Source organism: Giraffa tippelskirchi, chromosome 12 (assembly GCF_054371585.1).
Source record: "Giraffa tippelskirchi isolate mGirTip1 chromosome 12, T2T-mGirTip1v1.2.pri, whole genome shotgun sequence".
In the NCBI taxonomy this organism is placed as follows: Eukaryota; Metazoa; Chordata; class Mammalia; order Artiodactyla; family Giraffidae; genus Giraffa; species Giraffa tippelskirchi.
This window is the reverse complement of record NC_137286.1, coordinates 23067054-23092671: the sequence shown is the minus strand read 5'-3', so window position 1 is coordinate 23092671 and position 25618 is coordinate 23067054. Positions and strand designations below refer to the sequence as shown.

The following is a 25618-nucleotide window of genomic DNA, read 5'->3' as shown; positions in this document are numbered from 1 at the left end:
CCCTTTGAATAATTACTGTTCCTTTGGAATCATAGTTCATGCTATTCTACTCTCTTCTATTCTTTCATCTCTTAAAAACTAAACAGTATAATTGAGAATCTTTATACTTAATTAACAAATTCTCTAACAAAAATTCTTAACAAAATGGAGTTAAATTTTGTGAAATGTAACCCTGGTGCTGGTTAATCAAGCTAGACAGATTTTTTAATACCAATGATTTTAATTGAAGTAAAATACTAGAATACTTTTTATTGAAATACTCTATTAAAATAAAAATGTCCAAATACTTCCCAGAAATGAAATGACCCTACTCTGATGAATGAGGAATCCTGTAATCTTTGATATACATAATACTTTGGAAGAAGATTCAAAGTTAAATGATGTAATTTAAACTTTCTTTCAAGTATTCAAATTCTTATTGACTAATGTCAGAAATATTCCACGAAAACTTCATTTCTAAAGATTATGTATGTTTAAAATGGACTCCTACCTTCACCAGATCACACTTGCCATATCTGAGCTAAGTGTAACCAGAATTTACTGCTCCTGATTTGGTCCCATTTCTTCCAGATCACTGCAACCAAAATTCCAATAATGAGAACATTTGCTGTGTTCTGTACGCATATGAAGTATTTTATTTAGACCCTTTCTAAGGATTCTGTGTCAAAAGATTTACATGCAGCATTCAAGATTACTTTAATGAATACAGTCTAGTCTTTGAGAGATCATGTATCATCAAGGTCTGTAGAGTTTTCATTATCATTTGCAACAAGTGCTTCTCTATTCTCGTAAGTCCAAAAGCCATTCAGATCAATTAGAATAGTGGTGACTGTGTCTCCTTGATTACTGTTGATTAAATCCTGGAGAGAGATTTTCAAAGGATCCTTTGGTTTTACCATGTCAAAGATTTCATCCTGCAAGAGAGGAAGAAAAAAATACAATGAAATTTGCTATCTGATTTCCTTTAATTTCTATTACACAGTGATCTAAAATTTAGGGCTAGCACTTGAGCTTATGTAAAATTTTTTTGTTCTAGTTTTTCATTTAACAGGCAATCCATCTCTTTTCTAAATACACAGAATTTAGTGGAAGATTCCTTAGGTAGAGGCATACCCTTGAGGATATTTTGATTTCATTTCCAGACCACTGCAATAAAGTGAATATTGCAATAAAGCAACTTATGTGAATTTTTTTGTTTCCTACTGCATTACAAAGGTTTATCTTTACACTATACTGTAGTCAGTTAAGTGTACAACAGATTATGTGTAATAAAATGCACATACCTTAATTAAAGAATATTGCTAAAAAAAAGTGCAAACTATCATTTGAGCCTTCAACAAGTTGTAATCTTTTTGCAATAGTAATGTCAAACATCAGAGATCAACATATAGCTAATAATAATAACAATGAATGTTGTGAGAGTTACCAAAATGTGAAACAGAGACACAAAGTGAGCAAAAGTTGTTGGAAAAAGGGCACCAATAGACTTGCTTGACTAGGGTTGCCACAAACCTTCAATTTATTAAAAAAAAAAGGTATGCCTATATGTTTCTTGTAAAGTGAAGCTCAGTTAAAGCCACATAGCTAATTAGAGGCAAAACTATCTAATGTAGTGTTCTTTGAATATGTGGTTAACTACTTATATTTTTCTGTTGTCTTCTAGTTAGGGGTAAAGCAAGGACTTGATTTGGCCTTGGCTCAAAGTAAAACTTAAATGCTTTAGAGCCAAGACAGGACAAAGCTTCATTTCCAATAATAATGTCAACGTTTTACTCTGGACCTGGAATGAGTAGGGGGAATATTAAAGAATTAGTCTTCCACAATGACACTAAATGATGATAAAAATAAATAGAATAGATGGAAGAACCTTTTCTCTATTATTAAGTGCACTATAAGATTACTTATGGGGAATCAGTACATGTTTTCTAATCTGTTTATAGTAAAATCACTCAATGTATTTAGTAGTATTTAAATTACATTTTTAAAGATTAGAACAATTCAGGTAAATGTATGACTTTTTAATCTGGTGTGTACGTGAAATTTCCCTTTCCACATTGGTGGCAGTATAAAATGACTCGTTTTTAAATTGCCAGTTGCATAGTTTCAAATTTGTCTCATTTATATTAAACCGACATAGCCTTTTATTATATTTGGTTAAAATGGGGTGGGTTATTTTATTACATTACTTCACCTGAACCAGTACTGAATAACCCCATGTGTTTTACAGCTGATGAAAGTCTGATTACTAAAATGTTAAGTAGTGGCATGTGTTTCAAATAGTAGTAGTTTTCATACAGTAAGATTGAGGTCTCCTTAAATAATACCAAAGCAAGCAAGAGTGGACTAACAAAGTGCCTGAGCCTAAACAGTTTGCCCAAATTCAGTTTATGGTGGAACAGACTGCCAAAAGATGCAGGCTGTACTGATTCTCTTTTCAATCTGAATGAATGCTTCCAGTGAGAACACAAGACTGACAATGTTAAAATGTTAAACTGTGCAAATCATTAGCCCCATTATGGTCTCAGTTTCTAATGACTTAAATATTAATTCAGAACAAATAACTGCAAATACTTGGTTCAGTATATCATAAGTTGCTTTCAGGTAAAAACTTCATTTGATACAAATGATTATCTGCTGTAAATTACATAAATTAAAGAAAAAAGTAACCTTGACGTCTTGAAATGAAACAGGATCCTGTCCATGAATTTTCATTAGTTCTTGTATGGCCTGTATTTAATAGAAATAAATCCTTAAACAAAAAATAAAATACACAACATTCCCTGTCCTGTTCCCATGGCCCCCTTTCTAGTTCTGTTTCCTACCCTATCAGACCATAAGTCTCATTGTTTTAACCATTCTTGCCAATTTTCACAAATTCCTTGACCTTGCTTTACATCTGTTGAGCAAAACCTAAACACTGGATTGGTGTAGTCATCAGCTTTTCTAGACCTACACATTAGCTATGGAGAACTTCATAAGGAAAGTATACAAGAGTACAGATTACTATTATGTAAGAAGGGTCTCCAACCCCAGACAGGCCTTAAAACATGGCCTAGCAATTCTGTTATGACCTGCTCCTCCCATTTTCCAGGAACGCTGTTCACACCTTCACCATTCTTTAAGGCACCCAGTCTACCACCTCCCCTCCCACCCTATACTTCATATTCTTGACAGAAAAAAATGGAGGTAAACCTCCCTCAAATTATTTTATGAACTTTAACAAAAAAAAGACTGAAGAAACTGCAGTGATCCAGTTGGACTAACATATATTTTAGGTGGGAGTCATTCACTGGAAAATGTGAAAGCTTAAAATTCTTGGAAAATAATCAATGAAATATGTTTTGAGTGCCACTCTGTAGTGCCACTGATACCAGTGTGCACCAGGGCATCTCGGCAGCCTCCGGGAATCTGAGTACACTCTCACCTACTGGAGCAGCAGACGTGGATGAAGTGACCTCGAGTGCATAGGCAGGCCTAGCTTTATCCTGGGATACTGATGCACAAAGGCTTTACACACAGCAAGGCTCAGTACCAGTAACTTTTACCTTAGCCTATACAACCGAGTCTAAAACAAATGTATGAAATATTTTCAATGTATTTAATAAATAAATTTTTTAATAAATATTATAAGAGTAGAAGATACTATAAAGAAGTAGTTGTGAAAAGGGATGGAGTAGTTTGAAAGATATATTTACTGTGTTTTCCTAAAACTGAATTTTCATTTAATAGGTCTGCTTAAAGCAGGGGCATACCTATGATAGGTGGTATTAGATTCTCAGATTAGTCATGGATATAAGTCCATGTGGCATTCAATTTTTAAAAAATGCATCCTCATACTGGATGTAATTTATCCATATAATAATCTCTAGTCATTACTACTTAGAAAATCATAAGAGAAAGACTTTCAGGGAATTTAACATGAAATTATGAAGTATATACTCTGAAACTCAGAAATCAGGCAAAGTTATTTTAGGAGTATCACAATTTTTAAATGGAAAAAAAAAGCCTCCAGGGGAAAATGGTTGACGACAAAAATGTGAAAATGTCCATTTTTACTGTTTTAAAAAAAAGTCAAAAAAACAATGTCTTCTTACCATTGATCTTAACCGTATAAAAACCAGATGGTCTTCTGAAAACTAGCTATGTGGCAATGGAGTGGAACAGTACTGTACAAAACCATTCCATCAAGTAGAAAAGCCACTATTCAAACTGAGGAATGATTTATCTTAAAAGGGTGGACATTCCTACATTTACACCTGCTACAGCTGAGTGCTTATCAGATACAATACAATCAAATTCCACTTCAGAGCTCATCATGCTATTCTCTGAGACCACCTATGGCACAGAATAAGTGCTTTCAGCAAATCTGTTTCACACTGAAATGTGAATTCTAGCCAACTTTTAAATTTATATTTGTTATAGCATACCAATTAAAAGAGTCTACAAGTACCAGGTTGGCAAAACTTCTGTGGAAAGGAGTTCCCTTTTCTGAATGTGTAATTAAGGTTTCTATAGAATTTTACATACTAGTTTTTGATCACCAAGAGCACAGAATTTCTCAGGCATGTTTTAATCTCTACTGGTTAATAAGCCTGACATGTATTTACACACTTTTAAAGTATCCTACAACTAATCAAATCAGCACTGATTTAGCCCATTTATATTTTCAAAAATAGAAAAAACTAAAACCAGACTTGATTTCCTTCTGAAATCTTTTATATAAACCCTTTTGCTAAATTTTAACACCCCAAGTTAGATAAAATTGTCACTTGGTAGGTAATTTAAACCAAACTGTATAACAAAGATACACTTACACAAATGAGACTTACCCTAAAGAAATAATTAAGGGAAAAGACATTCAGATACCCTTTGTTCTCAATGTCAAGTAACTTAAAAATATACTGCAAAGCTGCAGGTTCTTTTCGGTTTTCTAATGCAAGAACAAAATCGAGGTAGGTCTTATAGTCCTAGAGAAAAGAAAATGACATTCATTAGAATCCTTATTTGTAATTTGTAATTTGTAATTAACCAGTTCAAGCTGGTTTTAGAAAAGGCAGAGGAACCAGAGATCAAATTGCCAGTATCCGCTGGATCATCAAAAAAGCAACAGAGTTCCAGAAAAACATCTATTTCTGCTTTATTGACTATGCCAAAGCCTTTGACTGTGTGGATCACAATAAACTGTGGAAAATTCTGAAAGAGATGGAAATACCAGACCATTTGACCTGTCTCTTGAGAAACCTGTATGCAGGTCAGGAAGCAACAGTGAGAACTGGACATGGAACAACAGACTGGTTCCAAATAGGAAAAAGAGTACATCAAGGCTGTATATTGTCACCCTGGTTATTTAACTTATATGCAGAGTACATCATGAGAAACGCTGGGCTGGAAGAAACACAAGCTGGAATCAAGATTGCCGGGAGAAATATCAATAACCTCAGATATGCAGATGACACCACCCTTATGGCAGAAAGTGAAGAAGAACTAAAGAGCCTCTTGATGAAGGTGAAAGAGGAGAGGAAAAAGTTGGCTTAAAGCTCAACGTTCAGAAAACTAAGATCATGGCATCTGGTCCCATCACTTCATGGGAAATAGATGGGGAAACAGTGGAAACAGTGTCAGACTTTATTTTTGGGGGCTCTAAAATCACTGCTGATGGTGATTGCAGCCATGAAATTAAAAGACGCTTACTCCTTGGAAGGAAGGTTATGGCCAACCTAGATAGCATATTTAAAAGCAGAGGCATTACTTTGCCAACAAAAGTCTGTCTAGTCAAGGCTATGGTTTTTCCAGTAGTCATGTATGGATGTGAGAGTTGGACGGTGAAGAAAGCTGAGTGCCGCAGAATTGATGCCTTTGAACTGTGGTGTTGGAGAAGACTCTTGAGAGTCCCTTGGACTGCAAGGAGATCCAATCAATCCATCCTAAAGGAGATCAATCCTGGGTGTTCATTGGAAGGACTGATGTTGAAGCTGAAACTCCAATACTTTGGCCACTTCATGCGAAGAGTTGACTCATTGGAAAAGACCCTGATGCTGGGTAGGTTTGGGGGCAGGAGCAGAAGGGGACGACAGAGGATGAGATGGTTGGATGGCATCACTGACTCGATGGACATGGGTTTGGGTAGACTCCGGGAGTTGGTGATGGACAGAGAGGCCTGGTGTGCTGCAATTCATGGGGTCACAAAGAGTCGGACACGACTGAGCGACTGAACTGAACTGAATTATCTTTTCAAATGAACATCTGATGATTGGAGGCTATTTTGTAATCAAAGATGGCAATTTTTTAATATGAAATGAGAAATTCATATTTAACTATACTTAATGTTGGTTTCTAAGAATTCTATACACTGAAGTTAACCTGTACAGACAGTTTTGGGGGGGCATAGCTTATTTTCTTATGAGATTTGCTGGGTTGAATCATAATTTTCATTCATTAGACTTTTGAAATGGACAGGAGAGTGACAGCTATTGTGTATTGCCACTAAATTTATATTTTCAGTTCAGTGTGGTCGTTCTGAAATACTGTTCTGAAATTTTAATTCAGATGACTTCCAATAAGTTGTCTTAAGAGTGCCGAATATTGTACATGATCTGACACTGTTGTCATCCAAAAAGGAGCAAAAGAATACAAATGAAGGCTAAAAAGACATGAAGAGAACAGAAAGCTTTTTCTATGAAAAAAGCGTAGTCACTGATTACTTTTTTTGCATGGCTAAAAGAAGTAAAGTACTTAAGAGATTTTCACTTGGGAAAAAAAGGTTTATAATCTTGGAAAGGATTTTTTTAGGCTAAGCTTAAGAATTCTTTTCTGATAAACTCTATGTATAAGAGCTAGAGATGCAGCCTTATCATGGTCTAAACTCCACGCCTAACTGAGCTTCTGATTTTCTTCATTCACCGTGTCATCAGTATACTCCAAGCTCCTCACTATTTAGGCAGCTGTGGGAGTCAACGAAGCAGTTACTGTGCCTTTTCCCTCTTTTCTTTTGGCAGTTGGTTAATAATGGTGTCATTTAGAAAACTGTTATTGAAGCTAAATGATAAAACCTAAAACCCTGATTCTCTGCTGACAGTATGACTATTTCTTAAGCATCATTGGTGTGAAAAAGTTATCAGATCCTTAACACATATTTTTAATAGCAAGAATGGTGAGTTAAAAATGCCATTTAAAAAAAAATGCTATTTAGAATTTTCTTCTCAAGTATATATTTTGCATTGTTGTGATAAAAGGACAAGCACATGTTAGCAAATCTTTAGCTACTAAGGTAGTCACTTAGAATACTACTACCCGATTCTTAGATTTAAATCATGGCATATATGGTACTATATCTGACCTGGTAATTCAATGAGTGAACCATCTATATGAAAACAGTCAATATTTACCTGTTTTTCAGATTTTTATTTTTTTACTAGCCCACAACATTCCTCTACAATAGGTGCACCAACAATGAAATGAACAAAATAGTAAACTTTTCTATTTGTCCTGTGTCCATAAGGGAAGTAATGTTTTTAAGCAAATTTACCTTAAAATCAAAGGCTCCGAATCTCAAACAATTTGATCAGTTCATACTTCTTAAGATACTGTTATACACTAACAAGAAAACACTGCTGTATCACATCAAGAAAAAGGCTTTTGTGATTAAAAATGGACAGAGGACCTAAACAGGCATTTTTCTGAAGAAGATATCAGATGGCCAACAGGCACATGGAAGGATGCTCAATATCACCAGTCATTAGGGAAACACAAATCAAAATCACAATGAGATCACCTCACACTGTTCAGAATGGCTACCATCAAAAAGAACTAACGACTTCCCTGGCAGTCCAGTGGTTAAGACTTGGCACTTCCACTGCAGAGGGCATGGGTTCGATCCCACTAAGACCCCGCATGAAAAAACAAAAAAACAAATAAACAAAAGATAACTAAAGTGTTCAAGGATGTGGAGAAAAGTGAACCCTTATGCACTGTTGGTGGGAGAGCAAACTGGTCCAGCACTATGGAAAACAGTATGGAGGTTCCTCAGAAAATTAAAGATAGAACTATATGATCCAGCAATTCTATTCCTGGATGTTTATGTGAAGAAAATGGAAACAGTAATTAGGAAAGATATGCACCCCAGTGTTCATAGCAGCAATACTTACATAAGCCAAGACATGGAAGCAACCTAAGTGTCCATCGACAGATAAGTGGATAAAGATGACATGGTATATATACAATGGAATACTATTCAGCCATAAAAAGAATGAAATCCTTACACAGGGAATATAGTCAATATTGTGCCATAACTTTGGTATGTAATCTATAAAAATATTGAATCAGTATGTTGTATGCATGAAACTAATATAACATTGTAAGTCAACTATATGTCTATTTAGAAAAAGAGTTTTTGGAAATTGTGGGAGTTTAAATTTTCAAAACTCAGAGGTTTAAACTACTACCATTTCTCCATCATAAGTGAGACACTCCTGGAAAACACGGTCTAAGAAGACACTGGTCATGGTTGCTGTTCCATAGCGGGAGAGTTCTTCTTTACTGAGCATGCCATTGTGATCCTTATCAAGATTCAAATACTGGCCTTGGGAAGAAAGACAGTAAAAAGACACTTAGGACCAAAAGAAAATTCTAACTAAAAGAACGATACACACTAACAATTACTTTTATTGGTTAATATTTTGATTTTCAAACTAATTGTGTTACAGTCATGGTAGACACCTGCTATTCTTTAATCTCTATCAGAACAATGTTAAGCCAGAAACCAGTCAAAGAAAATTCATCATGCCTTTATGCTATTTCACTTACATTATTTGTTTTCAGTTTGCAACCTTTTAGAACTTTCCTAGGATTCTAAATTAGATGGAGGTAGGGGGTCAACCAACATAAAGCACTGGAATGCTGGCACTTGAAAGCACAGGTCAAGGTTGCCAAACAAGTCAGAAGATCACTCAACAGAATAGTGTAATAGACTAACGAAATTCAAGAAAAAAGCAAACTAGGTCCAAAGACATCCCTCTGTGGACCCTGAGAGCAGCATTTTATCACAATGCAAGATCATAGGTGACGTTCATATTAATGTTCCTGAGTCAACAATAGTCAAACCACATTCCTTATGTTATATTAAAGTGCTAGAGATGTATTAAATTAAGAGTCACAAAAATGTAAAACACCAGCACTTTGTTGTACAGCAGAGGTTGGTACAACATTGTCAATCAACTATATTAAAAATATATGTATATATACAGACATATATATGAAATGTTGGTTAAACAAGTAAAATTTACTAATCTAGAATAGAAGCTCTTAAGGGAATTAGAATATTTTGATCTTAAGGTAAATTGTGCTGTGCTGTACTTAGTCGCTCAGTCGTGTCTGACTCTTTGTGGCCCCTTGGGCTGTAACCTGCCAGGCTCCTCTGTCCACAGGGATTCTCCAGGCAAAAATACTGGAGTGGGTTGCCATGCTCTCCTCCAGGGGATCTTCCCAACACAGGAATTGAACCCAGGTTTCATGCATTGCAGGTGGATTCTTTACTGCCTGAGCCACCAGGGATGCCCTAAGGTAATCAGGCTATGTATAAAACTGTCCTTTGAATAGAAGTTAATGTAACATTTATTGAGGAACATATAATTCAAATTTTAGCATTATGATAAGAACATACCATACACCCTTAGGGCAGAAGGAGCAGAAAACCAATTTGTTTCTTGACTCTCCTTGGATAGTTCCTCATCCCTTAACTAGATGAACATAGAGACATAATTAGAAAATAGCAACTATCAAGTGATAGAATTAAGTAATTTAAAAACATATTTACCTCCAATAAATCATCTAGGAAACTGCATGCTAAAATATCTTGAATTTTTATCTTCCCTTTAAAGAACAGAAACACAATTACTTAAAAACAAGAGCAACTCAATTTTATAAAAATGCTGTTTTAGAAGAGCAATCACACAATTGGTATTTTAAAGCTTCCTAGCTCTCATGTTCCAAAGCCCTTACTATATATTGCTGTTAAAAGGTAAATCTGCAGGGAATAGTTAATAAAATCTCATATAGATATGTCTATCTATATACTACCAAATATATATCCAATTGATAAATTCCAAAATTACATTGATATAAGATTCCAAAAAGAGTTGTGTTAATTTTTTTTGTGGTTATGGATATGATACTGTTAGTAGTCAAATAAAGAGACTGTCTCCATTTTCCTTTGGAGGTTCTGGAATAGAAAACAATATAAAGCATGGTTAAGAGTAGAGAGATGGGATTTAAATACCATTTCTAGACATGCAATCTAAGTCTCAGCTGCTTTACACATAAAATGTGGATAATAATACCTTCTTTATGGAGTTGAGAAGGAAATGAAAGAATCTATGTAAACTGCTTAGCACAGTACTCAGTACATAATAGACAGTCAAAACTGTTGGCTATTATTATTTTGTAAATTTCAAAGGGAAAAGATATGTATGTATCTGTAACAAAGGCATTTAAAAAAGACTGACAGCTACCCCATACTGTGATGGATTCACACAGCTGCACTTTCAAGGACCTAAAAGAATCAAGGACTTTGATTTGGGCCTTCTGTCTCTTCCTCTGTCCCAGTCTAGCAGGTTAGAACAGCTGATAGAGTGTACTGTTAAAACATGAGGCAAAATTTACAAATCTGATCCTCATATAGGATGGTTAACTTGAGAATGAGAAAAATACATCATGGCTAAATGGTCCTCCTATCTCCCAATTCATATTTTTCATCAAAAAGAATAATTCTCTAGTATATTACCCATTAGGGCTAGCAAATATATCAATACTTGGCTTCTTTAAACTGGAAAGAACCATAGGTCACCTAGTTGATACTTCATTTTAGAGACAAAGAAATTGTAAATGGTTATGTGACATGCCCACTGTCACATAGCTGATGATGGCTGGTGCAAGTAAATCAAAAAATCTATATATCAAAATATTTATGTATCAGTGGCAATGACATGTTAGGAAAATAAATTACATTTTAAAGACTCATCTCTAGTTATTGAGATTTAGAAAATATCTAAGTGAGATAAGATTTTCTTTTACCTGTTCTTAGAGGGTCTAAAAAGAAGAAGAACTTTCTAACTGCTGTACAGACATAAAAAGAGTAAAAAGATTTTTCCAGCCCATCTAACTGTGGCAAAGTAGGGATAAGTTCCAATATGTAGTTTTCTAAATCCTGAAAGAACAAAACAAAATACAATTTTACAGTGTTAAATGCTGATCTCGATTTTTCATTAGATACTAAAATACAATTTCAGTCCAAAAATTATTCAGCATTGAAACTATAATAATGAAATAAATTTATAACTGTATTAGTGGTGAAGTTTTTTTATATATGCCATTTATTTACATCTTAATATATTTTTGAATAGGTAACACATTCTACATAGTTCCAAATACAAAAGAAACAAAGAAGTATTCATTGAAAAGTTTCCTTCCTACCTATTTCTTCTCCCCAGAGGTAACCTATGTTATCAGTTTTTGATATATCTGTCCAAAGATAACCGATGCACATATAAGCCAATACATATATATGTATATTTCTTTTCCTTTTTTACACAGGATGTAGCAGCATACCATGAAAATTCTTCTCTATCTTCCTTTTATCATTTAGCAATACACTTTGCAGCCATTCCATTTTGGCTCTCAAAGAACTTCTACTCTTTAAAATATAGCTGTGTATTATTTCACTGTATGAATGTACCATAATCTATTGAACCAGTCTTCTACTAATGGACATCTAGACTGTTATAATCCTTTACAACCCTAAAATACTATAGGGAATACTCTAACAGTCCAATGGTTAGGGCTCCATGCTTCCACTGCAAGGGGTACAGGTTGGATTCCCTGGTCAGAGAACTAAGATTCCACATGCCACTCAGCATGGCCAAAAAATAAATAAATAAAATTCTATAGGGGCCAAGCTAATTTTTCACTCATAGATACTATGGGAGGATACAGGACATAACTTCTGTAAGTTGAATTGCTGGGTCAAAGCATGTGCACATTTATAATTTTATAATCAGCAAACTTCACACTTCTCCAGGAAGGACACATTGATTTCACACTACCACCAGCATTGTGAAGGGTGTATCAACAGCTTCCAAATTGTGCCCCAGGAGTGCTACACTAAATTCAAAGTATCAGCAAGATACTATAAATTAAAGGAAACACAGTGACATCTATTGGATACTGCACAACATGTCACCATGGGCTAGAGCTATGAATTCAAGGTCATTCACATTTCAATCACATTAGATTGAAATTTACTACATTTGATAACATCTATTCTTGCTCAGACAGTAAAGAATCTGCCCACCATGTGGGAGACCTGGGTTTAATCCCTGGGTTGGGAAGATTCCCTGGAGAAGGGAATGGCAACCCGCTCCAGTATTCTTGCCTGCCACATCTCATAGGCAGAGGAATCTGGCGGGCTATAGTCCATGGGGTCGCAAAGAGTTGGACATGTCTGAGCTACTTTCACTTGACTCCATTTCATCCTTGCAAAGCTAGGTTTTTGGTGGTTGCTGTGATAAAGCAAATATCATGTGAAAATTAGTGTGGCAAAGGAATCAAGGATGACCATGTCCAACCCAGGGCTGAGTAACTGTACAGTGCCAGCTAAAACTAATGGTTAATGGGCTTCCCTGGTGGCTCTTGGAGAAGGAAATGGCAACCCACTCCAGTATTCTTGCCTGGAGAATTCCATGGACAGGGGAGCCTGGTGGGCTACAGTCTGTGGGATCACAAAGGGTTGGACATGATTGAGCACACAGCACTGGCGGCTCAGTGGTAAAGAATCCGCCTGCCAGTGCAGGAGACGCAAACTCAATCCCTGGACCAGGAAGATCTCCTGGGGAAGGAAATGGCAAGCCACTCCAGTATTCTTGCTTGGGAAATCCCATGGATAGAAAAGTCTGGTGGGCTATAGTAGGGGTCGCAAAACAGTCAGACACGATTTCGCGACTAAACAACAACAACAACAACTGGTTAGTAAATGGAGTTGTTAGGTATTTCTTTTGGCCATTTTTCTATGGAAAAAATTACTGAGACAATAAGGGTACCTCAGTGAACTGGAAAAGTTTGGGAAACCATGGTCTATTTTACATTCCTTCATTAAAGTCATTATAGAACTTTTTTTGCCAATCTGATAGGTGAAAAATGATATTTTAGTGTAGATCTATTTGGCATTTCTTTCATATAAAGTGAGGTTAACATTTTTTCCCCTATGATTAAGAAGCATTCGTATTTACTTTCTGCAAACTATTTATATCCTTTGCCCAGTTTTTACTGGGTTAACAGCCATTTTATTCTTGATTTCCAGGAGCTTTTTATCCACTAGAGTAATCGGTCATTTGTCTGTGAATAAGTTGAGGATACTTTTCTTGGCTTACTGTTTTCTTTTCTGTTTTTAAGTCTTTATTGAATTTGTTACAATATTGTTTCTGTTTTATGTTGTCTTCTTGACTGCTAGGCATGTAGGATCTTAGCTCCCTGACCACTTCCTCGACCACCACAGATCAAACCTGCACGCCATGCATTGGAAGGGGTCTTAGCCACTGGACTGCCAGGGAAGCCCCAGCTTCTTGCTCTTTGTTTACGATGGTCTTTGCTTTACATATTTTTTAAAAAATTAGCTGAACTTGTTTTTTAGACTTTTCAGCTTTGTCATACTCAGAAAAGCTTTCCCTATTCCAAGATGATATATTTAAATGTCTCTCATGGTTTCTTATATTTTACAATTTTGTTACTTTTGCTTTATCCCTCCTGAAATATAATGTTTCTACTTCCTCTGAGATACTTTATAATCTAAGTTGTATAACCAATGGCATCTCATACATGGTGAGTCCCAAACTGGACCCTAATCATCCCCAACCCTGGTCCTCACCTATTTCCCCCTATTCCACTATTTATTCAAAGTAAAAAATTTAAACTTGGTTCCTACCTGTTCTTTACCCCCAATATCTAATCCAGCAGCAAATTTTTGTTGTTGTTGGGGGGGGGGTGTCCAAAATAAACACTAAATTGATCTATTACTGGCTTCTTCACAGACATCCTCCCGGTCTGGGCCACTATCATCTCTCACCTGGACAACCACAGCAGTTTCCTAATTATTCATTGACTCTAGGCTCCTTAAAATTCATTCTCCACACATCCAGTGATCTTTTAACATGTAAACCAGGGAGTCCCCTGGTGGTCCAGTGGTTAAGACTTTGCACTTCCACTGCAGGGGCCATGGGTTTGATTCTTGGTACAGAACCTAAGATCCTACAGGCTGAGCAGCATGGCAAAAAAAAAAAAAATTTAAAATGTAAACCAAGGAGTTCACTAATGGTCTAGTAGTTAGGACCATCATGACCACATGGCCTAATACAAGTGGCCCTGCCTACTTCTCCAACTTCCCCTTCTGTCAACTCTGGTGCTGTGCTGTGTTTAGTTGCTCAGTCATGTCCAACTCTTTGTGACCCCGTGGACTGTAGCCCACCAGACTCTTCTGTCCATGGGGATTCTCCAGGCAAGAATACTGGAGTGTGTTGCCATGCCCTCCTTCAGGAGATCTTCCCAACCCAGGGATCAAACCCAGGTCTTCCACTTTGCAGGCAGATTCTTTGCAGATTCTTTACTATCTGAGCCAACAGGGAAGCCCAAGAATACTGGAGTGGGTAGCCTACCCGTTCTCCAGGGGATCTTCTGACCCAGGAATCAAACTGGGGTGTTCTGAATTACAGGTGGATTCTTTACCAGCTGAGCTACCAGGGAAGCCCCTTGTTACTCTAACCCTTGCTCATATGCTCTAGACACACTGGCTTCCTTCTGCTTCTAAAACAGATCAGGTTTAACTGTGCCTTGGGGACACTGAACTTGCTATTCCCTTTGTACTACATTTTCATAAGGCTGGCTTCTTTCTCATCCTTCATGGCTAAAACTCAATCACTAGTTCAAAGAGGCACCTTTCATCTTATCTAAAATAGATCCCCAACCCCAGTCATACTCTTTCCTAAGACCCTATTTTCTCCTTAGAACTTGTCAGTCGTTGAAATCATATTGCAGATAATTTAGTGTTTGCCTCCTCAGTCTGCTAGGAAAAAAGCACCTTATTATACATCAGGGTAAGGCTTGGCAATGTACCCAGCATAAATTAAGTGTAAATAATAAGCAATTATTTAAGAAGATTTAGTAGTTGAATGCAAGTTTGCCTATACTACTCAAATTACAGATGTTGGCTCTGGAAAACACTATCTTTTAAATAAGGGAGACACAAAGTCTGGTTTCAAAAGGCAGAGCACCAAGGTTAGGAGTGAGGTTTTTTTCTTTGAGAGAAGTGTTTCCTTCCCTTTAAAAGGGAAGATTATTCCCTTTTAAACACAATTACAGAGATATACTGTTGCTTTTTTCTCCCTTGGCCCCATCCCTTTTTCAATTTTTGTTTCCATTCATGGCAAGAGGCAAGAAAAGATAAGTTTGTTTTGTAAACCAACTAATGGCTGACAAGAATCTTCAGAGCTATAGAAGTATTCCAATATCTGACCTGAATAAGTATCAACAAATGGTTAATGTATCTTCCTTGCTAGAAAGAGATGGATAGAACCAAGAACCTTTTACTGTCAAGTCGATCTGAACCTTAAAGGACAAGAACAGTACTGTGGCCCTAGAAAGGTTTCTAAGTGTAAATGTTCAGTATGAGCTAACAGAGTCTATCTATATAAATCTGGATAAAACAGAGTGTAACAAATTATAACAGGAAACAAACTATCACAGGGAATCTACATTTCTTTAAATCTTACATTTGAATATATATCTAAGTGATTAATTATTGTCCTGGTTCATATTTATGTATCACTCCATTCCCCTTTTATATATATTTGGGAAAAAAGCCTGAGCTGAAAAGAAACATGTCCATATAATTAAGATAGTTACACTTACAAGAAAAATAATGATTTGTATCATGAGGCTGTGATATTAATTCTTTGCTGATAACCTGGCCTAACTACATTAGTGTGTGTGTGTGTGTGTGTGTGTGTGTGTGTGTCTGTGTGTCTGTGTGTCTATGTCTGTGTGTCTGTGTGTGTCTGTGTGTGCTCAGTTGCTCAGTCATGTCCAACTCTTCACAACCACCTAATGGGTAATAAAGATCCTCTTGGTAACTGACCTTATGACCCAAACCTATAGGTGGGAATATAGGTCACATTATTTTTCTTGTATTTCCTAAAAAAGGAAAAACTCCTTGCCCTTACATTATCTGTAATTTCAACATCCAGTGATTAACTATTATCTAGCATTTTGGTGTCTAAAGAGTAGTTATGAAAGTAGGTTAATACTTACAGATTCTCGAAGATACCCTTGTCCAGCAACATCATATAAACTGAGTCCTATTCGTGTTTGATGAAGCCAAACTGACAGTAAACCAAAAAATGAAATATAATAATTATTAACATCTATCCTTTGGTATATATAGGCATAAAAGGACATAAAGAGATTAGAAGGACAAGCTAATTTAATAACTCCATAAACATATATTTTCTCACATATACTATTCATTAATCCAAAAACTGCTTGAAATAAATATACCATAGAATTAACTCCAGATATCAACAATTCTACCATGCCTAAAGTGACAATAAAGTTGATGCCCTTGAGAATCCTGGTGTTCCACCAAACAGGAATGTAACGTTATGCCTTCAATGAAGCAGATTTTATTCTACTGAGGTTAATTACTGTTACCAAATATCAGTTAAAGATGGTACACACAGGATTTGACAAGTCACTATGGAACTTATAGGAATCATAACAACTCCATGTTGTTTAATTAAAGCTCCTTGAGTATGCGGCTACAGTTTTGAGTTTGAAACTATCCTCTCAGGAAACTCCACCTGTAATAAATATATTGGTGAAATGAAATTACCAGTGAATTAAAATATTTCAAATAACAATCCATTAAAATTCTTGGTTTAGCTTTTGATATATCTAGTTAGCTAGCATCTTCAGAAGAGGTTTTTGTTTTGTTTTTTATAAACTTTTTTATAATAGTGAACCCAAACGTATGGTAAGAAATTTCAGCTCTAGTAAGTTCCAGGAGAGAATCATAATAATAGGAAAACAAATCTTGGTCAAAAGACAAGAAATTCTGCTATTCAAATTTAATAAAAGATATGTTTGACATGGAAGGGATATTATAAAAGCAAAGACCCAAATTCTTGAATCTCAGATAGAAGGAATTGAAGCAAAATGAAAATGGAATCACCTTTTCTCATGACATAATTAAAGAACTGCATGATGGAAATTCTTCCATAAGAATCTGTATGAAGGAGTTTAGCAAAGACTTTTGCTGTGAAAAATTGCCTAAGAAAAGGAAACAAATGTTAAATCATCTGCCAATATAATTTAAAAAATGACTTCTATATGGTTCAGCAGAAAATAGCATAAATTCAAACAACTAAAAATCAAAGTAGAGGGAAAAAATCAAAGTGAGAACTATAGTTCAAAACTTAAAATATTAAGTCATACATCTTTAAATTCTATTGCCTTAAGAATGAGGGACTATAGTGTTGTAAATAAACTATATTATTTCTTTTAACAACTTTATACCAATGTAATAGTCTTGACTGTAAATAATTTTATTAAACTTTATTAGTTTAATGAAAAGTTGACTTAAATGATCATATCATTGACTTAAATTTTCATTAACATTTATTTGATGCATTTAAAATGCTTAACGTAACATACTCTTATGTTAATTATATTATTCTTACTTGCACTTTGGTCCAGCTTTTTCACCAACCTTTAAAAAATTTTCATAATTAATCATTGCTTCTTCTCCAATCATGGGTGGTGTCTGGTGCTTGTCCAGCAAAAACCATAAGTTCTTAGGAGAATTGCAGAAATTTTAAGAAATTTAAGATGTTATTATCAACAGAACAAAAATTTTAAAATAGTTTTAAAATGTGTTATTTCCATTAAAATGATAGACTACTGTCTATTCACTGGGGCTTCTCCGATAGCTTAGTTGGCAAAGAATCCACCTGCAGTGCAGGAGACCCCAGTTCAATTCCTGGGTCAGGAAGAGCCGCTGGAGAAGGGATCGGCTACCCACTCCAGTATTCTTGGGCTTCCCTTGTGGCTCAGCTGGTAAAGAATCCACCTGCAATGTGGGAGACCTGGGTCTGATCCCTGGGTTGGGAAGATCCCCTGGAGAAGGGAAAGACTACCCACACCAGTATTCTGGCCTGGAGAATTCCATGGACTGTATAGTCCATGGGGTCAAAAAGAGCCGGACACGACCAAGTGACTTTCACTTTCACTGTAGGGTCAAACTGCAAGGGTTAAAATCCCAGCCCTGTCTGTAATCTTGGATGGTGGACTTAAGCTTCCTCTGTTTCAAATCTCACTTGTAAAGCAGGGATAACAGTCCCTACATCATACAGCTATATGGATAAAAGAGGAACTGTATATGGAAATTTTAGAGCTTAGTAAACATTCAATAAATGCTATTTTTATTATGTTATTAGTAATCAGAGGATAATAGAAGATAATATTCTTCTTAATATGACTCCCTACAATAGTGGTTCTCAACTGTGGCCTCACATTAAAATTACCTATGGGCTTTAAAAAACACGAGAAAACTCTCCTTGGGACACATAAGCTTTGCAGTTGATTCTGGTGGGAACCGTCACGTCAGAGCCTGTGCTTTCAGCCACTCTGCACTACTGTCTCCATTTAGGCGCCCTGGGATCCCACATGACACACGTAGTACAAAAAAGAAATGGCCAAGAATTATTCCATTCTTACCTGCAATTCTTCATTATCTAATAGTTCCCTGCTTTTCCTTTGCAGAAAGACAGCTCTGGATTCTTCTCTTAATTTCTGTAGTAAGACTTCATCTTCAGCTGGCAGCTAAAAATACACTGCAGTTAATTTCTACAATTAAATTCTAGACCATTGGATTATGCAAAATGTATCACTTCATGGCAAATAGATGGGGAAACAATGGAAACAGTGAGAGACTTATTTTGTGGGGCTCCAAAATCACTGCAGACGGTGACTGAGGGCATGAAATTAAAAAGACGCTTACTCCTTGGAAGAAAAGCTATGACCAACCGAGACAGCACATTAAAAAGCAGAGACATTACTTTGCCAACAAAGGTCTGTCTAGTGAAAGCTATGATTTTGCCAGTAGTCATGTACGGATGTGAGAGTTGGACTATAAAGAAAGCTGAGCGCCAAAGAACTGATGCTTTTGAACTGTGGTGTTGGAGAAGACTCTTGAGAGTCCCTTGGACTGCAAGGAGATCCAACCAGTCCATCTTAAAGGAAATCAGTCCTGAATATTCATTGGAAGGACTGATGTTGAAGCTGAAGCTTCAATCCTTTGGCCACCTGATACAAAGAACTGACTCGTTTGAAAAGACCCTGATGCTGGGAAAGATTGAAGGCAGGAAGAGAAGGGGGTGACAGAGGATGACACAGTTGGATGGCATCACTGACTCGATGGACATGAGTTTGAGTAAGCTCCAGGAGTTAGTGATGGACAGGGAGGCCTGGCGTGCTGCAGTCCATGGGGTCGCAAAGAGTCAGACACAACTGAGTGACTGAACTGAACTGATTTGGTCTAAAAAACTATGTATGCTACTGTCTCAAAACTACTTTTTGTAACTCAATTTTGCTTAACTTCAAGTCATCATTTATTTAAAAGTTCATTTAACAAAAAGAGATCCACAGAGAATTCAGTGATCAGCGAGGCCAGTTCTGCCTGGAAAAAGCTAACTGTCTAGCCCAAGTTTCTTTTTTTTGATCCAGAGTTTACTTAAAAATAAATACAACATTTAGTATATGTCCACAATATATCAGACATCAATACACACATTCTAATTTAATCCTACTAGCCCTGTGAGATGGATTTCATCACACTCAATTTAGAGGTAAGGAAATCAAGAGATGGATGACTATCAAGTATGAATATGTAGTTAGTCAGTCCCAGAGCCAAGATTTATATCTTCGGAGTTCAAATCTATTTTAATTTTTTATGAGTTGTTTTCTTTGGTTCCTTGTTCCCCTCTGTCCTCATGTCCTAATGTTAATGACTTGCCCAAAGTTGTGCAACTAGAGTAATAAAACTTGCATCTGGGTCTTCTGACATCAGGGACTCAGTGTACTTTCTCTTCTCCATCTCATTTCCATTACTGGGTATCTAGGTTATTTCTCCCTTAAGTAGACTTCAGTGCTACTTCCTAGTGACTGCTAGGAGTAAAGTACTATGACAGATAATCAGTGGAAGATACCCATCCCCAAACTAAATGTATCAGAATGTGTCATACTCTTACTTTCCTTTTGACCCACCCCTTTTTCTATTTTCTCAATGTAGCCCAAGTTTCTGGAGAAGGCAATGGCACCCCACTCCAGTACTCTTGCCTGGGAAATCCCATGGACGGAGGAGCCTGGTAGGCTGCAGTCCACGGGGTCTCCAAGAGTCGGACACAACTGAGCAACTTCACTTTCACTTTTCCCTTTCATGCACTGGAGAAGGAAACGGCAACCCACTCCAGTATTCTTGCCTGGAGAATCCCAGGGACGGGAGCCTGGTGGGCTGCCGTCTATGGGTTGCACAGGGTCGGACACGACTGACGTGACTTAGCAGCAGCAGCAGCAGCAGCAGCCCAAGTTTCACTTTATATTCATAGAACACTGTTCCCAGTGTAACCTTAGACTGATACAGAATTAAATCAGGACTGCTTGAAGAGCGACATTTAGCCAAGTATGCCTGGTGAGATTGGATCACCTTACTTCTCAGAGATGGTCAAGCCAAAGTCTACTAATTGGCCTCCAAGGCAGAGGTTCTGCTTATTGTGGTGATTTCCCTAAGCTGGGCTTTAAAATGACTCATCCCAACAACTTCAAACAATTTGCTTTGAGCATTTCTTCTTTCTTTTATGTATCTTTGCCCCATCAAATATAGCTGTGTAACCCATAATCCAAATTCGGGGCTATGATTTTACTTTATTTCTAAGAACTAAGATGCCATCCTTTCCCATCAAAGGGGATGGAGAAGGAATAAGCATTAGGAAGTGAGGCTGGGGTTGAGACAGGAACTGTGTGCCAGTGGCTAGTCAACCAGCTAACCAGCCAAGGAGAGAAGTGGTGACCAAAGATGACAGGTGGTTTCTCTGAAGCAGTGGAGTGGAAGGAGAAGAAGAAACCAGGGGAAGAACATCCCAAAGTCTACATCTGCAGACCAGCAACCATTTGGAACTGGAAGAGGTCAGCGAAGAGACAGAAATGGGGGAAAAGGGGATTCCCTCCGGAACCACAAGGGGACAGCTGGTATTGGAAATACAGGAAAGCGGAGTCCTGGGAATGGAGTGACGTCAGCATTTGAGGGCTGCTTCTGGGTTAGTAAGATAACAATTTCACAATCCTGATTACATGAGAAAATGAATATAAAATGTTCTGAAGTAGGTGGACACTCAATAAATGTCAATTCCCTTCCCACTTCCTCAGACTACAAAAAATTCTCAGTTGTCTAACTGCCTCTGATTAAGCAAGTATGAAATGCAAAAAAGCAAAAAGAAAAGTATGTATGCTGTGACCTCATTTTTGTTAATCACACACATATAAAAATCTTTATTTATGTCTCTGGCATTAGCTGTTTTTCTCTTTTCCACAACAAATGTGGATTAGTCTCATAATTTTTCAAAGGCTGGGAGACACAGTATTACAAAAAAGTTTCCAGTAAAATGATTCAAATGAAAAACGTTTGTACTTCAAGAAATAAGTTAAAATTATCTGGATAATCCACTTATATCAATACCTCACTCCTTAATGCAAGTGAAACATAATATTTACTTTCTTTGCAAATAATGTTATAATTAATTGAGTTTAGAAGGCAACAGGTTTAAGAGACATTCAGCTAAAATTCCAAAGTTAACTTTATTATGGTAGCTACACTTTCCACAATACTAAATAGGTCTTATTCTTTTCAGTAGCCTTTGATTTCAGCTGTAAATAGCTTTCTGAAAGTCTTACTGTTTTATCTACAACCCTCTTCAAAGCCTTCTTTACCATTTTGGCACACAGAAACATATAATTAAGTATAACTCTTAAAGTTTTCCACTCTCAATCTATTTTTCAGTTTAGACTTGAGCAAAACATTTTACACCATATGAGTAAAAGACAAAGTTAAAAATTGTGACCAGCCAAGTAAATCTAAGTCTTATAGAAACTCTGACAACAGAATCCAATAGAATACCACAACTAATATCCATAATAAAAATTAGGAAGAAAGAACTTTAAAAAAGTGGCAAGTAACAACTTGGTGTTCTTATACCAATTTATATGAAAAACTAAGATTTAACCAGGTCAAAAATAATAAGGTCAACTATAATAAAACAATATACAAAATTTAAAATATAATCAATTTATCTGTTTATAAAGTAAAAGATGTTTATCCCATTTAAAAAAAATTACACTTAATTTATAAACTCTGCAAGACATTTGCTTAGATATCAACTTACCCTGTAATAAAACCGAGGAATGGTCTTATAGAATTCATTTGTGTTTTTTCTACCTCCTTTCCATTCTGAGTAATACTTGGTAAATAAATCCATTTCTTCATCTTTTAATTCTTGTTCACTTTTTTTTCCTGGCAACAAAACAGATTAAGGAGGGAAAGAACTTTTAAAATCAGACAATATTTTTTCAAGACATCTATACACTATGCTCTAATTATAGCACAAAAAAGACCTTCACAATTGTGTTTAGATACTGAGCATCTATTAAGTTTCTTAAAATACCAAGAATCACTATCTTCCACTGAAATAGCCTCTTCTACATCTTCAACCAGTTCTCAGATGCTCCCACTTCTTATCACTGTACTTGTCTCTTCCTCAAGTCACTGCCTCTCTTATAGACCTGATATGTTCTAATTCCTTTAATCAAAAGTACTCATTGAGCACATACAACTCAGCATCAAAAAGAAAAATCCAATCAAAAAATGGGCAGAATATCTAAATAGACATTTCTCCAAAGAAGACATACAGATGGCCAATAGGCACATTAAAAGATGCTCAATATTGCTAATTATTAGAGAAGTGCAAGTCAAAATTACAATGAGATCTCACTTCACACCAGTTGGAATGGCCACCATCAAAAAGGCCACAAATAATAAAAGCTGGAGAGGGTGTAGAGAGAAGGGAACCCTCCAGCACTGGTGGTGGGAATTTAAATTGATATAGCCACTATGGAGAACAGTATTAAGGTTCCTTAGAAAACTAGAAATAGAGTTACCATATGATCTAGCAGTCCCACTCCTGGACATATACCTTTAGAAAACTATAATTTGAAAAGATACATGCACTCTATAGTTCATTGCAGCCCTATTTACAATAGGCAAGACATGGAACCAACCCAGATGTCCACTGACAAGTGAACAGCTAAATATGTGGGGGGTGTGTGTGTGTGTATATATACGCACACATACATACATACAATGGAATATTCCTTAGTCTTAAGGATGAAATAATGACATCTACAACAATAAGGATAGACCTAGAGATTATCATAATAAGTCAAACAAAAATAAATATCATACTATATCTCTTATATGTGGAATATTTTTAAAATAGATACAAATAAACTTATTTACAAAACAGAAAGACTCAGACGTAGGGAACAAACTTACGGTTACCAAAACCTCACTGCACTTCATCCTCACTGAGATCTTTGATTCTATGATCTGTTTTCTTACAAGTTTTCCCTCTTCTGGTCTCACTTCCTTCTCAATATGCCTGTAGTTGTTTTCCTGAAACTCTTCTGCCAGCATTTCTGCTATATCTGGATTTGCCTTGTTTTTAATAACTGTGTTGGAGAAAACTGCCGAATTATGTAAACATTTGGTCCCACAAATTTCATGGTAGTTAATAACTCAGCCTCTCAAAACTACCAACACATATTTTATTTGCCCTTGATGTCCTCTTGCTTATTCCTCTTGGTGACTGACTGTTCCAAACTTTCACTGCATTCCTCAAACCTGCCGTGTTCACCCTCAACAGATGAGAACCCGGCTCAGTTCATCAACAACTGAGTATACTGGGCATGCCTGGGTCCTCAGTCGCTTCATCTGTGTCTGACTCTTTGTGACCCTATGAACTGCAGCACGCCAGGCTCCCCTGTCCTTCACAATCTCCCGGAGTTTGCTCAAACTCATGTCCATTGAATCGGTCATGTCATCCAACCATCTCATCCTCTGTCACCCCCTTCTCCTCTTGCCTTCAATCTTTCCCAGCATCTGGGTCTTTTCCAATGAGTCAACTCCTTGCATGAGGTGGGCAAAGTATTGTAGCTTCAGCTTCAGCATTAGTCCTTTCAGTGAACATTCAGGGTTGATTTCCTTACCTTACTACTTTCCTTCACCTTACTACTCTTCTAATTCCTTATTTCCAACTCAGTAAGTGGTACCACTATCAACTGAGCCCAAATCCCAAGAGTCACTCTCATTCTACCATTCACCTATTCTAGGGATATACAAGTATATGTCTGAGTGGATGAGTGCATACACACATGCATCTTTCCAGAGTCAGGGATACTGACTCTCACTGAGATAAAATTGAACCAAAAAAAAAATCTGAAGAAGGTATACAGATATCCAGGCAGAAGAGCATTCCAGGCAAAAGAAACAGCCAGTGCCAAGGCATGAAAATGGGAGTATGCCTGGTGTATGCAGGGAAGAGGGAGGCGGCCAGTGAACTGCAGCAGAATAAGCCAGAGGGAATAGCAGATGAGGGAGAGCAGATAAAGGAGTAGATAGGAAATACTGGAGGACTGGAAGTTTGGGAGGTGAGAGAAGGAACTGCCTTGTAGTGTAGGAGAGTCAATGTCTAGGGACACACAGAAGTGTAGTTGAATGACTGAAACATCTACTTTAGGTTAGTGAACATGAATTAAAAGTGAGACAAATTCAGCTGCCCTGGATGGAGATGTGGACTAGGAATGACAGTTTTAACCAGACTGATTAAGAAGCCAATGTGAAGTAGAGGGAAAGAGACAAGGAAAAACAGATTATGAAGTCTAAAATGGGCAAGGAGGGAGGTAAAAAGTGTGACAATAAAAAGGCGGTAAGAGCAACGGAGTATAGGTTCCGGTAGGATCGAAGGGTTGTTGGCGCCGCGACTTTGAATTATCCCTCACAAGTCTAGGTCAGGACCAAGCAAGTGAGTGTCTAAGTAGCTTTTCATTCCTGCAAATCCCTTCCCAGAGAAGTGTAGGTCAAACCCCTCTGGATCGCTGAACCACATCCCAGTCAGCCTCTTTTGTCAGGAGAGGTTTTACCAAAGGTGATGCTCCTCCCCATCCATCGTCCCCCCAGCTCCCGGTGTTTGGGGCCAGGATCTCTCAGCGGGCGGTTCCTCCCAAACTCACTGTTTGGACTAGTGCTGGGCGTCGCTAACCGCCGGCGAAGAATTTCTTTCCAGTCCATGTCTGATTCCGGCCCACCAGTTCCCGCATTTGCTGTTTACTAACCGCTCCACCCCCTGCCAGCTCCGGCGTCAACACCGCCCAGTCCCGTAAAAAGTTATGAAGGCCGCGTAACTGCCATCTTGGAAGC

At 37.0% G+C, this 25618-nt stretch overlaps 1 protein-coding gene across 4 annotated transcripts; it reads right to left on the bottom strand.

The window, feature by feature from the left end:
• Window positions 1-608: 608 nt before the first annotated feature.
• Window positions 609-25618, bottom strand: PPP2R3C (protein phosphatase 2 regulatory subunit B''gamma). Of its 4 annotated transcripts, none has more exons than XM_081547937.1 (13): window positions 25534-25618; window positions 22530-22657; window positions 18811-18915; window positions 17775-17887; window positions 17267-17364; window positions 16348-16418; window positions 11068-11200; window positions 9812-9867; window positions 9659-9734; window positions 8442-8578; window positions 4830-4967; window positions 2668-2727; window positions 609-914 (listed from the first exon to the last, which is right to left on the bottom strand). In XM_081547937.1, exons 2-13 carry the CDS (start codon window positions 22620-22622, stop codon window positions 726-728), a joined length of 1269 nt encoding a protein of 422 aa, XP_081404063.1. In that variant the 5' UTR covers window positions 22623-22657; window positions 25534-25618; the 3' UTR covers window positions 609-725. The 4 variants fall into 4 exon arrangements, with proteins under 4 accessions (XP_081404063.1, XP_081404062.1, XP_081404060.1 ...); XM_081547936.1 differs by having other exon boundaries at window positions 23696-25561; XM_081547934.1 differs by having other exon boundaries at window positions 25342-25561.

Bases quoted from the DNA above. Each gene is read 5' to 3' on its own strand.
- PPP2R3C (XM_081547934.1), bottom strand. From the start codon at position 25,489: ATGGACTGGAAAGAAATTCTTCGCCGGCGGTTAGCGACGCCCAGCACT. The intron at 9,868-11,067 runs GTAAAAGAAAAT...TGTTCTTTAAAG, and splicing joins TTTAGACCCTCTAAGAACAG to GGAAGATAAAAATTCAAGAT. The intron at 9,735-9,811 runs GTAAATATGTTT...ATGTTCATCTAG, and splicing joins TCCTAGATGATTTATTGGAG to TTAAGGGATGAGGAACTATC.